This window comes from Cimex lectularius, unplaced genomic scaffold, assembly GCF_000648675.2.
Source record: "Cimex lectularius strain Harlan isolate CLEC.00 unplaced genomic scaffold, Clec_2.1 scaffold24, whole genome shotgun sequence".
NCBI classification, from domain to species: Eukaryota; Metazoa; Arthropoda; class Insecta; order Hemiptera; family Cimicidae; genus Cimex; species Cimex lectularius.
In genome coordinates this window covers 1,441,750-1,457,563 of record NW_019392666.1, presented here as the reverse complement: position 1 = coordinate 1,457,563, position 15,814 = coordinate 1,441,750, and the positions used below count along the sequence as shown (strand labels likewise).

Sequence of the window (15,814 nt, the reverse complement as noted above, 5' to 3'; positions counted from 1 at the left end):
CACAGTATTTAAATAAACAATTTTTATTTACATTGACAAATATAATTAATTTGTTCAATTTATTTTAAGATTATAAATATAATTTAATATATGCAGATATTTTAACTTAATTTTTCATAAGAAGAGTTGCTAAGTTGTTTATTCTTGCTTGAGTGGCAAGTTTTTCTGAAAATTCTTGATTATTAACAATCTTAAAATAAAATGTGTACGCATTCAATATTACCTCAATTTTATAATTAACATTTCTCAATTATACATTAATTAATATTGTATAATAAAATATAATTTATAAAATATTGTGTTAGTAAATTCGTTGTTTTTAATGTTTCAATATGAAAATGGGAGGAAATAAAAATTTCCTTTTTGTTAATTATTAAAATTGAGAAGAAATTATTTCAAACTGAAGGTCAAAAGTAATAATTAATTTATTTAAGTATGAAACATACACTGAATGTTAAATATTTCAATCAACACAGTTTATTTACAATTCATTGTATATGATATTAAATGTGCTCCACTTTTTTAATACCCCCCAGCTTCAAATAGTTCATATTTTATGTATGATTACATACATTAAGCAACATAGCTGTACTCATCAGAAGAATTAGGTGTGCGTTCAATATACTGCTTATCAATTAGAGCTTCTATACATTTTTTAATCATGCTTATTGCAGGAGCAAATGCTTTCGATTGACTTAATACCTAATGAAAATAGAAAAAATGTTAGAAAAAATACAAAAAATATAAAAGTAAAAGTAAATTACTTCTTGAATAAGTGCATTGTGCCTGAGAACCTTCCGAGATTTCATTATCCTAACAATAGCGGCTTGAAGATACAGTTTCCTATCTTCATCAACTGCTGTTACCGTCTGCTCCATCTCTTGTGGTGTTTCTTTTTGCATCGCTGTACTAATTCTGAGACGTGTTCTTTTGTTACTATAATCTTTATTTAGTGTTAGCGTTGTTTCTGCAGTTATGTTCTAGATAAAATTAATTGATTTTTTAAAAAGAAGATATTAATATAAAAAAAGTAACAGAGAAAAATAATTGCCTCTGAGCTACATAAAAGGAGCTTGCAGTCTATCAGACTTGTGATATGCTTATTGAACTGATCACTATTTAATTGAAGTGTGCTTTGGATTTCTTCACAGGTAAATGAATCAGAGTTTTCAAATAATAAAAGTATGGCCATTTGGAACACTTGCATTGTGACAATGTATGGCTTTTTTAGATAACCTAATTTCAGCTCACCTGAAAATATATAAACAGTTCAAGTTTTTGTTTATTTTGAATTGAGTTTTACAAACCAAAATAACAAAAATATCAGTAAAAAGAAGAAGAATTAAGCGTTTACCTTGACACAAATGATGTAACCAAGTCAACTTCCTCCCACTAAAATGGTTGTGGTAGAAGTTCTCAAACTACAAGTTAATTATATACTTTAAACATTAAAACTATTTTGATACCCTTAACATAAATTTAAATTATTAATAATAACTTTAAAAATGTCCTATGTGCAATGTTCAGGAATTAGAAACTGTCATACATTTCATTGCAAAGTATGTTAATAAATAAATAAGACTGAGGCATTTCAATGAAGCAAATTTCTCTGAACAAGAGTTAATTGAATATCTATTTGGAAACTACGCCAAATTTTGCAGGACTGTAAGCGAGCATGCGAGTAATTGTTGATATATATATGCGCCCATGAATTGGTTGAAGATTCCCGAGTAATGCTCATATAGACTTATTTTTATTTTATTTTGTACTTTTGTACCGGATCTCTAATAGTTTTATTTTCTCTTTAATGTAATATTTAATTTACTGTTCTTAAACAAACAACAACCCCGCAATATGAAAGAAATTTATAAGGCGTTAAATTTATTTTATTTATTATGTGTATATGACAATAAAAGACTTTATCTATCTATCTAATAACCTTAAAAAAAGAAAATTATTATATTGACAGTCTCTGATTTAATTTAAAAAAATAAAAAATAGACTAATATTTTAATTGTTAATGTTTAATTGTTTAAAAAATTATTATATAATAATTAACTCTGTTTGCATGTTTTCGCAAGTACACCTACCATTATCATCTCATTAATTTGTATTTTGATTATTAAGTTTTATTAAATTTAAATCAAAGTAAATTTTATTATAGGACAAATTCTGAATTTTATGATTCATTTTTAAACAGAATCCTAATTTCAGTGAATGAATAATCATAAAAACTTTATTTTCAGTCTAGTTACTTCTGCTCACTGGTTAAAATATTTTAAATGTATAAGTAATGAGTATATAATGAATGTAAAACGTATAATGCTGCATCTAATGAATAAAAAAAATTTAGTACTATTGTAATCACATAAATTGTTTGCTTAGTTAGATACTATTTTAATCAATATTTTGTGTTATTTTGTACTTAGCCTTCCAATCTTTGTTTGGTGTTCAAAACATAAATATAACATCTATCAGAACAATGTTTCAACTGTGTATGTGACAAAATTACCATCTGGACCGATTTTACAAGTTCTTCTGGCAGCTGAAATGATGTAACATTTGCCTGTCCCAGAGGCCAAGCACCAGCCTGGAAATTGGTAGTACGTTAATATGAAAGATATCCTCTTTTAAATTATTTTCTAGTTCAGACCAATTAATCCATTAATCAAAATGAAAGTTTACCTGTAAAACTGAAATGGAAAAATTAATTCCTAACTCGATGTTATCATGCTTAAGGAATGCATTAAACTTATTGTTTAAGTCATTTGAGACTGACATGTCTGTAAACATCCTATGGAGTTTATTTGTAAATTCATATCCGCATGCTTGCTGCAATAAAATAATGGTTGTACACATATAAATCATAAGAGCATTAGAAATTTACTTTCAATCTATTGATCATAGACTCTTCTGCATCCATTGATTGACTTTGTTGATGTATCAGTCTTCGTGCTAACATGCGTGAATAAAATTTTTGAAAAACGTCTTTGTCATCAATGTATTTAAATATTGTTATAGAATTAGATAATTTGTCATCAATTTCTGTTTCAGTTATTCCTTTTGAAGATTTTTTTAAGAGTGTATCACAATATTTTGCTAGCTAAAATTACAATACAAGACATTAGATATAAATTGATACAATTGTAAACAAAAATATTACAAGTTCAGGCGATTTGCAGGGTTGCTTAGGGTTGATCCTGTAATTTATCACAGAAGAACAAGCTCTATCTAATGCACCCATAAATGCTTGATCACTCGCAAATACATCCTGAATAAGTTGTTTGTACGTTTTATGAACCTCCAGCATACTTTCGACAAACTGTATATGCATCTATTTACAAAATAAAGTAATTAGTAATTTTTATTTATTTTTAGAGTGTAACATACATTATCCCCAGATAGCCCACTAATGGCAAGAAGTCCACTCGATTTAATATGAGACATAACATGTTGCACTAATATTCCAAGCCCTCCTGACACAGCATGAAGTAAAGGATACATGTTCCTAAGATCATTCTTTCTTTCTTCTGTCACCATTGCTTCACATTCACTATGCAAAAAACTGAGGTGGCCTGCTACCATTTCTTCTTCACACTTTGCTGTCACTGCTGCATGTGAGCTATAAGAAAAATATAAATCTTATTTGCAAATAAAAATTTGCACAAAATTTGTATTACCTATAATGAATAAATCGGTGACTTCTCATAGATTCTTCACTCAATCTCTGTGTGACTTTTTCCATATATTGAGAAACATTACTTTCCTGCAAATACTTGCTCGCTTCCCTTCGGTAGTATTCCCCTGTTGCCTCAAGGAAGGGTTTTTCAAAAATTGTCCTATACAACTGTAATTTTTTTAAAAATTATATATAAAAATTATATTAATTTAAATGAGTTAGTTTAACAAGGTGGAGAGGCAGAATCATATGCATAAAACATTGACATTATTCCATCATATTTATAAATGTGTGGTGATTAGTGACCATTAGTCGATGATTATTCGGAAATGTTAGATGCAGTCTGGTACATTTTTCACAGAAAACAAATACTTGGAGTGAGTAGAAATACTTCGATTGAATATAAAAAAATATTTTTTTGTATATTGTATAAATTCACTTTTTTCCACATCCTACATGTATTTGTTAAATTTAAACCATGTTTGTAAATCCCAGGCCCTGAAGATGATCTCAATAAAGATTGAAATGTTGGCACGATAAAGAAAACGTTTTTCTGAAACCTACATCACACCAGACCACATCTCACGATTTCCGAATAATCATATTTACAAAGTTAATATGTATAATAAGATAGTAAAGTTGAATAGGTCAACCCTTTTCCTGCTATTTTATACATTCACACTGTTATTACTGTGTAGCATCATCTGCAGTAATGAATTATAACATGGAATGTTTCACAAATTGTTAGAGGGCCAAAACGCTTGAATTATTTAACCCTTAAGTTCGTCACTAGTGTGCCATTGGGCAAAACCTGCTTATGGTGAATGGTGGAGAGTACTGGAGGGTCTATCCATCTAGATACCCTTTCAGTATATTGAATCGGTTTTTGGTTGATTTCCATTTGGTGTATTTTGTAGGAACTCTTATATTTGGTCAAAGAATTAAAAATATTCTGTATGACTTTCACAATGAAGGATTGTCACTCTTCGATGTGCTGACTCTAGGGTCTATACCTACCTCGTTAGGTAGTTGAGTCGCAAGGCAGATACCCAGGAGATCGCTGTTTTCCAACCTTAGGGTTAAGCTCCAACGGGAGCTGTCAATAGCTACGTCATTTTAGCCCCCCAGCGCATGCAAACTATAATCTAGCCTAATGCCATCTATATTGAATAAGACAGCTGCACAAATAAATTCATGTGTGGTGTTTAGTGACCATTAATTAATGATTTTTTAGAGATCGTGAGATGCGGTCTGGTGTGACATAGGTTTAGAAAAACATTTTCTTTTTCGTGCCAACGATTCTATCTTTATTTCAATAATAACGAAAATTATTCAGAAATCGTGAGATGCGGTCTGGTGTGATGTAGGTTTCAGAAAAACATTTTCTTTATCGTGCCAATGTCTGAATAATTATCGATTAAAAGGCACTAATCACCACACAAATAACGAAAATGTGTTTCTAAACAAATCCAGAAACCAAAATAGTCACAAATAAATACTTTCATATATAACACTCATTCTGATTAGTCGATGGAGTACTCAATATATTTCTCCATAGTCCTACTCACAATATTATACCTACACACAAGCTCTGTAAGGAGCCAGAACATGACAAGCTACTTATGTGAGACACATCTAGCAACCTTTCTCTGCATAAGGGGCTCCTGGGCCAAAGCATGTGCAGGTGTCCATGTGACAACCGCATATGACCTAATCTCAATCGGGTAAGGACGATTGCTTGTTTCTGGTTCAGGTTCTCTAGGGGCATCTAAAGTGCTCTTGACAAAGAAAGTCTCTCAAGACAACCCTGCCCACAGACGCTGCCATCTTTTTTTTTATCATATTCTTTACTGCTAGCTTAGTATCAGAGGGCCTGATCAGGTTCTGTTGGAGGGTTTTAGTTTCTCCGCTTTGTCCACACTTTTGTTACCCTCCAGGCCTATGTGTCAGGAATCTAGACAACAACCACCATTTTACCAAGGTGCTCCAGCTCAGCATATTTTTCTAGCAAAGAAACTGTTGTAAAGCCCAAACAGCACCACCCCGAGAACGTGCCAAATCGCTTACATTTCCACCATACATATGCTGCAATGAGAGACCAACTACCAGAAGGCGGTATATCCCCTCATTATAAATGGCACATGCCACACTATCGCCTATCTTGGACCCGTCTGTAGAAATCTGGCCTATCTATTTCTCACTTCTATGAACTTAGCATGTTAGATGTATGGCAGTATACATGATTTGGGCAAATTAGCCAGATCGTCGAGGACGAGTACGGCCGGAAGGATCTAGGGGGTGTCAGTTGGTTGCCCAGCTAAAGCACAGTCCTCAGCGACAGTCCAGCCCTCCCTAAGGCCTCAACAAAGCAAATCCTTCCCGAGGGATCGCATCCATGAGTGAAACATGTTGAAGACGACTCGGTACAGGCATTCAAAAATCGTCTTAGCAAAGGTAAGCCTGGCCTGTCCCAAGAGCCAAGTTGCCTTCTCTAATTCGGGAGTCAGGACCCCTAGCACACAGCACAGACTGGCCAAGGGGCTGATCCTCTAAGTCCCTCTAAGAGTATGAGCCAAAAACCAAAACAAAAAACCTCCCTGTTAAAAATATTGCAACACTTTTTTCCCTTTAGTTACTGATATTTTCTGACTGAACTATTCTGCAATGAAAGGAATTTTGATTTAGAAAAATTGTACAAAACAAACAATTATTCCTTCAATTAATGTGATAAAAGAAAACAAATCCGGATAATTATATAGTACCGTTTCATTCTTGTTCTCATAAATCATCTGCCACACTCAAAAATATTCTAGCTACTTAAAGGGATTTAACTCCAATCTTTCACCACAGAGATCCTCCATTTGTATTAATAATAACTGGACATTGTAAAAACTCATTCTCAACAATTTGAACTGTGCATTATGACTTTATATCATTAATTAGCCTGACTCTTGTACAATCCCTCTGGTTCACTATGGTTTCTTGTAAATCGTAGATAGTGAAATATTCATAATTCGGCAATCAATGATTTTTTTTTTCTTCTTTTACCTTCGTTATTGAAGTCAGAGTATCAAAACTGTTCATTAAAAGTAAATAAATATTTCCAGATATATTCAAGTGTTGCAATATTTTTATTGAGAAGTAAAAAGTATTATTTTGTATTGCCATTAAAAAAATTGCTTAACATATACTAAAACTCACTTCCAAGTTATCCTTCTTTTTATATTCTTGAACACTGACAAATGACTGAATGACACCCTTTATTATCTCTGAAGCTGTTGATTGAGCATCACCCACCCTATCTTGATGAATTCCTTCAAGTAGCAGTTTGACTAAATTTTCCTGGAGAGGCTCTATCATGTTTCTTTTCCAAATTTCTAGACCTAAAAATTGTGTAAACATATATCTGTGTGTGGGGGGTTGTATTTTGTAAGGAAATTATTGTTACATAAAACCTGGCTTATGTTAGAACTTTACCTAATTCCCCAATTTCCATTTGCTCCTCACTATCTTGTGTCATATTGCCATATATGATTTCAGCCTCTGATAGTTTTTGCTTTTTTATATGCTGCTGGTTTAAATAGCTATAAATATGTTTTTAAATTACTATATAAATCTACAATCTCATTTAGTTTTAGTGGAAAAATGTATTACAGATAAAGCCGATGTAAGTAATTTATACCCTGGTAGTATTCATTCCATGCTTTTTGATAGTTTCGTAGAAGATTTTGTTCCCCAGCTCCTGTCACCTAAAATTAAGTGCACAACATAAATTTATTGGTTGCTTTTAATCTTACTATAATAATTTTAACTCTACAACTTTTTCATCATCAACATCAACGACATCACAAGAAAATACTCAAAAGGTTTTTCCTCAGGGTTCTAGTTATGGTTCCGCTTTTTGGGTTTTCTGTATGACTCATTATTATATCGAACAAATATACATAACTTCAAATGTAAAATTGGTGACTTTTACAGATGATCTACTGATATTAGTTGAGAACCAAAACATTGAAATTAGGGGCAGAAACTGGGTCAGTAATGAGTGACATGCAAAATTCGGCTAGTTTAAATAAAATGAGGTTTAATTCTTCAAAATCTAAAGTTTTATTATAAGAGGAAGACAAGGAGTCAGGTTGGAGCCTTCTGGAAGGCTGGAGCAAGTAAAAGATAAGTAAAATTGCTGTTCTTATAAAGTGTTTATGTAAGGCTTTTGAGTTGACATTTTATTAGGTACTAATAAATAAAAAGGAAACAGCTGAAAATATTTCCAATAAATAAAATACAAATATCCCCTACTATTGATTGCGCACACTCATGCACAAGCAATACATTATATAACTAATTGTACCATACAAATGCCAAAATTGATAAATTAAACTATTAATTTTTATTTACTAACTTGCTGAAGAAGTGACTTAACATGGTTGTCAAGAAATTGCCTTGTCTCCTGATAAAGACGATCTGCTAAAGGCTCTGGATAGGCAACACATAATGAGTACACATCACTGGAAAACAAATACAAATTGTCATATATTTATAATGTCATTTAAATATGAAATATATTTTTTAATAATTTTTATTTATTTATTTAAAGTATGTTACAACTATCTACTAATGTAACAAGTTACAATGATATAGGAAACAATTTTTAAAAAGTGTTGAAGCAACCAGGCTTGGCAGTAGTCCAAAATTAACAATTAAATTACCAATATCCAATGCAAGTATTAGGCCATCATAAATGTTTATGTTTTTGCCATTTACAAATGGTTTATTGCCATATGCTTTGTGTACATATCTGGTTAAAGAAAAATGAAAGAAAGTATCACAAACACTTATTTATTATTTATAACTTATTTATTACAGTTGTAGATACTTCACAATATTTTCTTATTTGTGATTAAAAATAATGTGTGGTGATTAGTGACCGTTAATCGATATTTATTTAGAAATCGTGAGATGCGGTCTGGTGTGATGTAGGTTTCAGAAAAACATTTTCTTTATNATGATCTCAATAAAGATCGAAACGTTGGCACGATAAAGAAAATGTTTTTCTGAAACCTACATCACACCAGACCGCATCTCACGATTTCTAAATAAATTAAAAATAATGTACACTAATTTCTTTCATATGTGGAGGTTTAACATCCAACTACCTACTGTGTGCCATGGACAAGGGGTCAGAACCATTTTACAATACTTTTTTCAAATCATTCTCAAAAATAAAAGTACAAGGGCTATGCTGGAATTTGAACCCAGAACCACTAGTGTGGCAAATACAAATCGGAGACTTAACCACCACACAATGGTGAATATGCCCTGGAGCGATCTCAATATAGATCGATGCTTTTCAACTGTTTTTCTAAACCTACATCACACCAGACAACATCTCACAATCAGTACATAACAGTTTCTAAATGTTACACAAAATTGAATTAAATTTTTTTTGTATACTTTATTTGTATTACATTAAACTTTAATTTTATTTATGTTCAGGATAATGTGTTACATTTACCAACTCGTATTTAAGTATTTATCCAATGGTTAAACCTAAAAATAATTAAGAAAGAGAACACAATACTATACTACAGTCTATTTTAGAAATGCATTGTTATTCATCTGCACATTTAAGAATTGTAAACCTTCTCCACAAAAATAATCTGAAGCCCCAATCAACTTGTACACAAAAGGCAAAAAGAAATTTTTTTTGTATTGTTTGTTTAAAAATATATAAATAAAATAATTGATGTTTTAGTGATTGATATCATTGGACCAATTTAAATTAGTTTTATTGAGATGTACAATTGTGGTGAGATAATTACAGTATGCATGAATTTGTGTCAGTGGTACATATACCAAAACCCTAGACAAACTTTGGGGGATTAAAACTGAAAATGGCCCATTATATTCATGGCAGTAATAAGACCCAAAATAACCTATGTATCATTAATCTGGTGAGCCAAAGCTCAACAAAAAGTAGCTACTCAATCACCAGGCAGCATACAAAGATTAGCAAACCTATGTATCACAGGGGCAATGAGAACAACCCCTACAAGTGTACTAGAAACCCCTGCTAAACTTACTTCCACTGGAAACATTTATACAAGTAGAGGCAAGGAAAAGCTCATTTAGGCTCCAAAAACAATAAAATTTAGTAGAAGCTAAACAATTTATGCACACAACCTTAATTAATAAAATTTAACATCCATTCTTAGAATTGGGGACTGACTATATGATCCTGGAACCATTCTTTACAACAATGGACTTACTCATTAGAGAAGTACACTTCGGTCTTTCAAGCAGAAATACATGCCATCAACGCTTGAGCCCTAGAAAATCTTAAAAAAGGTTACACTGGCAAAACATACTCATAAGAGTGGATAGCCAAGCAGCTATTAAAGCATTAGCATGTAAAAAAATTACATCAAAATTAGTCATTGAATGCATCCAAAATCTGAAAACCTGGGGAAGCACAACAACCTGATGATATCTTCGGTGCCAGGGCACAGGGGAATTTTGGGTAATGAAAAAGTAGATGCACTGGCCAGAGGAGGATTTGCAAGACTATACATAGGCCCTGAACCTATACGTGGGATAACAAAAGCAAATAGAGAATCCTCCATCATAGAATGGATCTTAATAAAACAAAACGAGAAATGGGTACACTGTAGCAGCGCTGACACAGTAAACTTATGATGAACCAACCCTCACCAAGACTGACAAACTCACTGCTACAGTTAAAGAGGGTTAGAATCAGAGGAGTATTAATGGGTCAATGGCATCTGAGAAAACATCTACACCACATGGGCATATACAAATATGATCCCATCTGCAGATTATGCAATGAGCAGGAGAAAACAGCCACCCATATCATCTTTGAATACAAAGCAACGGAAATTGGAGCAATGAAGATTTAACCTAACATACAGAAAAAACCTAAGGAATGAAATTGTAGCAATGACATACTTCTAAGAAGGATTGAGTCTATTGTAGTGAACTAGGGAGCAAGGAAGGTACAATAAGCCAGAAAGCTGCAGTGCCTGGGGAACACAAACCCCGCTTCCTAATACCCTCATTACCATAACATATATCAAAATTGGAATGATACAGAGAAGGATGACGGTATGCATACTCCTTTCAGACATTGCAGTGCATTCTCCATTGTTATATCTCATTTAATTTTAATAATGATTTAATCAATGTTATTTTTAATTGTTGCAACCACATGCTCTGTGAAGTTGATTAAGTACAACACATTTTCTTCTATGCTACAAGTGGAGATGAGATAGCAAATGTTAATCAGCCAAAGCAGCATGCTGTACAACTGTATACATGTACAGTAATTTGTATACATATATATTTGAACAAACTCAAATTGAGTGATAATTATGGATGCCCGTCTTAATGAAATGACAAATTCTTGCCAAATCATATACAGTGGTTTTTGCAAGTTCATCCACCATTGTATTTTACCTCAATTTTCTAAGAGCATTGATCTACCAAAAAAATAGAATGATACTGCATTACTCCCTACATAACCACCTTTAATTATTCACGACCAAAAAAATCATGTCCTGTGTGGTCGTGTATAAATATTTCTTTTATTACCCATTTTACTTCCCACTTTCATACAGTATAAAGTAAATATATATTTGAAAAAACATACCTAAATCTATCACTCCATGTCGAATGTGGCACATTTCCAAGAGTAATAACGCCTTTGACTGTCTCCTGCAGAATTGTCCAAGTCTCTTGAAAATCTACTCTTTTGGGTTTCAGAGACATTTTGGGATAGCCTTTAAAAATGTCCTAATCATAATCACAACTGAAAAATAACCCTTTATAAACGTCAAAAATCAACAATAAGACATTTAAATTAAATAAATTACCAATTTTTCATATCTCTCAAAGGATTTTGAACAATCAAATACCAAAGCAAAAAGTAATTTGTTCTCAATCCAAGTAAATATACAAATGCTGTGTAATCAAGCACTGTACAAATGCCAAGTTTTCCTATGTGATAAACTAAAAATAAAAACAGCCCGCGCCTTAGCTATTAGACTCGCATCGAGTTAACTTTAAATATAACCGAAGCGGTTTGCGATTTATCGCCCTATAGCTTATTTCAGAGGAAAAAAAATAATAAAAGAAAACTTTAAGCTTAATGTGAACCTCTCGATTTCACTTTTCCAGTCTCGATCTTCACATTTTCGATGTTGATATTATCAGATTGCGTCATCGCCACGGGTAAAAAAGTTGATCAAGTAAGCACCAAATTACAAAATTTCATTTTTTAGATTTTAAGAGTCCACGCATAGAAATCAACTAGTTGTAATAATTTATCGTTAAAAAATGAATGTGCGTTCAAATGTCTTTTTGAGGATCCCTTTTTCCTGAACTTTTTTTTAAATATCAGTTTACAAGAGACCTAACGTTGCGACCCAACCCAGCCACTACTGTCCCTACACTACTAACTCTACGCGATACTGTTACTCGCTAGATCCTAGAGACATTTCATACTAGACAGCAGAAAGCAGACTTATGAACGTCGTACAAACTGACGATGGCACGGGGTGTCTGGGATGGGCGGAACTGAGAAAGTGGGAATGATTCTACCCCGACATTCTGTTATCTAGGATTAACATTTTTCATTTCTTAAAAATGCCCTAAGACATCACTGGAGATATACAACTGTTGTTTAAAGTTTTAATTGACTGTTGTAGTGACAACGCAGCATTAATCTCGTCTTGTTTGTCGGATTTTGAAATCCTGTTTTTCTCCCCACATTCTGCTCCATTTCTTCTTCACAGTTCTTCCGTACAAAAGTCAAACTCGATTACACTCAAATTGAGTTCAGCAGAAAGTAAGCACCATTCGAGTATCCCTCACAAGCCACTCAAGCTTGTGGAGAAGTTGAGTCATTTTCTTTGTTTCCTTTACTTAATTAACCCTTTTTTCATTCATTTTTATTTTATGTTTGAACTTGTAAAGTCAAGTCATAATAGTATATTAAGAAATATATTGGTTTAAAGGAGTTAAAGAATACCCATAAAAAGTTAACAAATACCCATACCTCCAGTACAAAAATAATCAATGGCTCCCATCCCTCCTTGAACATTTCCCAAACCGAAAATTTTGTATTCACTTGGAAAATATCGCAAAGCCCTTACACCTTTTCATGTATACCAGCAGGAGTTTTTGAAAATAAAAAACGCACTCCCACAAGCGGCATTTATCTATACGGACGGATCAAGGAGCTCCAGGAGCGTGGGAGCTGCATCTATGTGTGGCCCTAACAAATTTCTTTTCTCTCTACATCATTTCTGTAGCAACTATAGCGCTGAGTTACTAGCAATACGGAAATCTCTAAATTTTATGTTCCTATAACAATAGCTACGTGATTTGCTCTGATTCAGAATCAGCCTTACATGCCTTGGAACACCCCTATTCAGATGATCCTGGTGTGCAGGAGGTGCTGGCCTCACTGGGGAGCCTCCAACTGCAGGGAAAGAGCGTTTACTTCGTCTGGGTTCCTGGACATGTAAATATTAAAGGAAACCATTTGGCAGATGAAGCTGCAAAAGAAGCAGCCATTACAGGCCTTCAAATCAGGAACATTCCAAAGGGTGATATGGCTGTAGTTTACAAGTCAAAAGTCAAGGGTCTATGGGAACAGGTCTGGACTAACATATCTGAAAACAAACTACGGGAACTAAAGAACTCTGTAGATGCATGGCCTACTTCATTGAGAAATAGTAGAAGGGAAGAAGTGGTTCTTGCACGGTTGAGGATTGGACACTGTGGAGCCACTAAGGGTCATTTGATGGGGCGACAGGCACCTCCAATTTGCGGAATGTGCAATCAAATCGTCACAATCAAACATATACTTACGTCATGCTCATTATATACAGCCCATAGACGTCTACACTCCTTGCCTATAAGCATCCAAGAAATGCTAGGCGACAACAATGATAGTATACGTAATTTGTTTGATTTTCTCAAATCAGCAAATTTACTCGACAAAATATGAGCTCACACTGTTTGTCCTTCTCAATATATGCAAGATCGGATATATAAATAATATAGAATAAAGATAATAAGATAATAATAATTAGATATGATAATAATAAAGATAATAAATAATAATAATAATAGATATTGATATAGAATAAAGAAAAATAAATATAGATAGATAAATATACTAGGTCGACCATCCGCGTGGCTAGCTTTAATTTATATGCCTCTTTCTATCTATTAGATAATGAGTTAGTCATTGGGACAATCATGACCCTTGGTGGTTGCGTTCCAAAAAAATATATACAATTACGATGTAAAAAAAAATTCATAAGTAAGGATAAAAAATATATTCAACGTTTTATAGAATAAGTTTAAAATTTCAATATTATTTTTTTAAATAAATGAAGTAATTTACGATATCAGCAAATGTATAAACAAGTTAATATTGAACTTGAAGATATTCACTAAATAAAGCATTATAACAAACAATATTTTATGCCGATTGTGAGAGGCCAGGGGAGAAGTTATGAATTTAAAGCTAACTCACCAAATAGTTTTTTATTAAGGGAAAAAATAAACATTATTTAAACAATTGGTTATCCAAAATGTATTTACGGTGTTTAAATTATTTTTCAGTTATAACCTTCGTGCTGTTTGTAGGTATATTTGTGTTCTGTAAGGTTGTAACCGTACGATCTGAGGAGTGCGGAGTTCTAAAATTAAATAAAAACTTATGGTTTTACGTAAATATATATAATTTCTAATTAAAATGTCAGTCAATCTTTTTATGCGGTTACGTTGTTTCAATTTTTCTATACATAATCGATGTTATACATTTACAAGAGTCTGCAGTTTTCAGCGATTATATCTTCATGCTAACCGATCGCATAGTTATTGTAATCCAATCTTGTTTTTAGAACAAAAAAGATTTAAATATAAAAAATCCAAGACTTTGGTAAGACGGAAAATGAATATTTTCTTTTTGGTTGTAAACGAGTCAAATTAAACTTCCTAGGAAGAAGAAGATACTGACAATGAAGATTCAGATGAAGAAAATGAGTTTGGTGTTCAAGGTGTAGTACTAACTGGAAAGATGTTGTCTTTAAGAGTTGACTCTGTTTTAAAAGCTGGGCTCAAATTGGCCAGAAAGTAAGAAGTAGTTTTACTTTTCCCTAATCATAATTAATTACAAACGTCAGAACTATTGGAAAAATAACATGACTTGTTTACTTTTGCATAGAACTACACACTAGGGAAATTGTAAATTTATTTCTTTAATAAAATATGTGTATTTACTATGACAAGATTGATTGTGATAATTATGTGTGAACTACATAGCAATGAGAATCACTTGTTCAAGTTATCTCCTTTTGTTTAATTATTAATTTTTTTAAATAATACTAAACCATTCTGTATCTATTTCAAAATTTTGTAGTTCTGCAAAGTAAATGTCCAATTGAAATTTGCCTTTTGTTTTCTTTCCAGCAAAGTGGAATTGATGTTTTATGAGGGCCGAATTCGTGTAAATGGCCAAAAAATTGCTAAGAAGAGTCTGAAGGTAATGAAAAAAGTAAAATATACTAGTTCTGTCCAATAAATGTTATTTCTTCAGGTAAATGTCAAAGATGAGATTGATATTGTAAAAGGGGTGAGTAACATGAACCCCTCCTTCTTGTCAGTATCAAGAGTTGTTATTATGAAAGCTACTGGGGATGAGGATGGACTTATAGTAAAAATGAAAAGATACAAAAACTTAGATATTGAGAACTATCCAGGCGAGCATCAATGGTCGAGTTAAAGCACAGTTCAGTGTGTAGAAACCTAAGTACCATTTAAATAAGTTTAAAAAATGTCAAATAAAAGTGTGGTGCATTCTGTGTTACCATAGGACAAACAAAGTACCCCCACTTAAATGGACTACTAAGACACTTCTATCTAGCCATGCCCATGTTTATATATGCCAAATTGTTCGACTCAGATTGGAGCCATTAGGGCTGCTGAGGATGGCCAATGAGCCTGAAATGAACAAAATAAAGAAATATTTTTGCCATGGAATAGTTTTTCTTCTCTCCACCAGCCTTCTAACAAAAATTTTTCTATCGTACTGGCATATCACAC

General features: G+C 32.7%; 2 protein-coding genes across 3 annotated transcripts; one reads left to right on the top strand and one right to left on the bottom strand.

Annotated features, from left to right (window-relative positions):
- Nucleotides 1–417: 417 nt before the first annotated feature.
- LOC106674441 (cullin-2) lies at nucleotides 418–11,874 on the bottom strand. The gene is made up of 16 exons (XM_014407164.2): nucleotides 11,569–11,874; nucleotides 11,346–11,504; nucleotides 8,082–8,187; nucleotides 7,334–7,428; nucleotides 7,157–7,263; nucleotides 6,881–7,062; nucleotides 3,681–3,847; nucleotides 3,391–3,622; nucleotides 3,164–3,334; nucleotides 2,888–3,103; nucleotides 2,686–2,832; nucleotides 2,513–2,590; nucleotides 1,355–1,421; nucleotides 1,052–1,251; nucleotides 765–980; nucleotides 418–702 (listed from the first exon to the last, which is right to left on the bottom strand). Exons 2-16 carry the CDS (start codon nucleotides 11,462–11,464, stop codon nucleotides 574–576), a joined length of 2,232 nt encoding a protein of 743 aa, XP_014262650.1. The 5' UTR covers nucleotides 11,465–11,504; nucleotides 11,569–11,874; the 3' UTR covers nucleotides 418–573.
- Nucleotides 11,875–14,362: 2,488 nt separating this feature from the next.
- Nucleotides 14,363–15,746, top strand: LOC106674442 (uncharacterized protein C6orf203 homolog). 2 transcript variants are annotated; one of them, XM_014407166.2, is made up of 5 exons: nucleotides 14,363–14,651; nucleotides 14,712–14,845; nucleotides 15,182–15,254; nucleotides 15,309–15,500; nucleotides 15,585–15,746. In XM_014407166.2, exons 1-4 carry the CDS (start codon nucleotides 14,466–14,468, stop codon nucleotides 15,492–15,494), a joined length of 579 nt encoding a protein of 192 aa, XP_014262652.1. In that variant the 5' UTR covers nucleotides 14,363–14,465; the 3' UTR covers nucleotides 15,495–15,500; nucleotides 15,585–15,746. The 2 variants fall into 2 exon arrangements, with proteins under 2 accessions (XP_014262652.1, XP_014262651.1); XM_014407165.2 differs by having other exon boundaries at nucleotides 15,309–15,746.
- Nucleotides 15,747–15,814: the final 68 nt, after the last annotated feature.

What these genes read in the sequence shown, in the direction of transcription:
- LOC106674441 (XM_014407164.2), bottom strand. Translation starts at nt 11,464, where the DNA reads ATGTCTCTGAAACCCAAAAGAGTAGATTTTCAAGAGACTTGGACAATT. An exon ending in TTAAGTCACTTCTTCAGCAA is followed by an intron (nt 7,429 to 8,081) that starts GTTAGTAAATAA and finishes ACTTAATTTTAG; the next exon opens with GTGACAGGAGCTGGGGAACA. An exon ending in CTATGATCAATAGATTGAAA is followed by an intron (nt 2,833 to 2,887) that starts GTAAATTTCTAA and finishes ATTTTATTGCAG; the next exon opens with CAAGCATGCGGATATGAATT.
- LOC106674442 (XM_014407166.2), top strand. Translation starts at nt 14,466, where the DNA reads ATGTCAGTCAATCTTTTTATGCGGTTACGTTGTTTCAATTTTTCTATA. An exon ending in GGGCTCAAATTGGCCAGAAA is followed by an intron (nt 14,846 to 15,181) that starts GTAAGAAGTAGT and finishes TTTTCTTTCCAG; the next exon opens with CAAAGTGGAATTGATGTTTT. An exon ending in TTGCTAAGAAGAGTCTGAAG is followed by an intron (nt 15,255 to 15,308) that starts GTAATGAAAAAA and finishes TTATTTCTTCAG; the next exon opens with GTAAATGTCAAAGATGAGAT.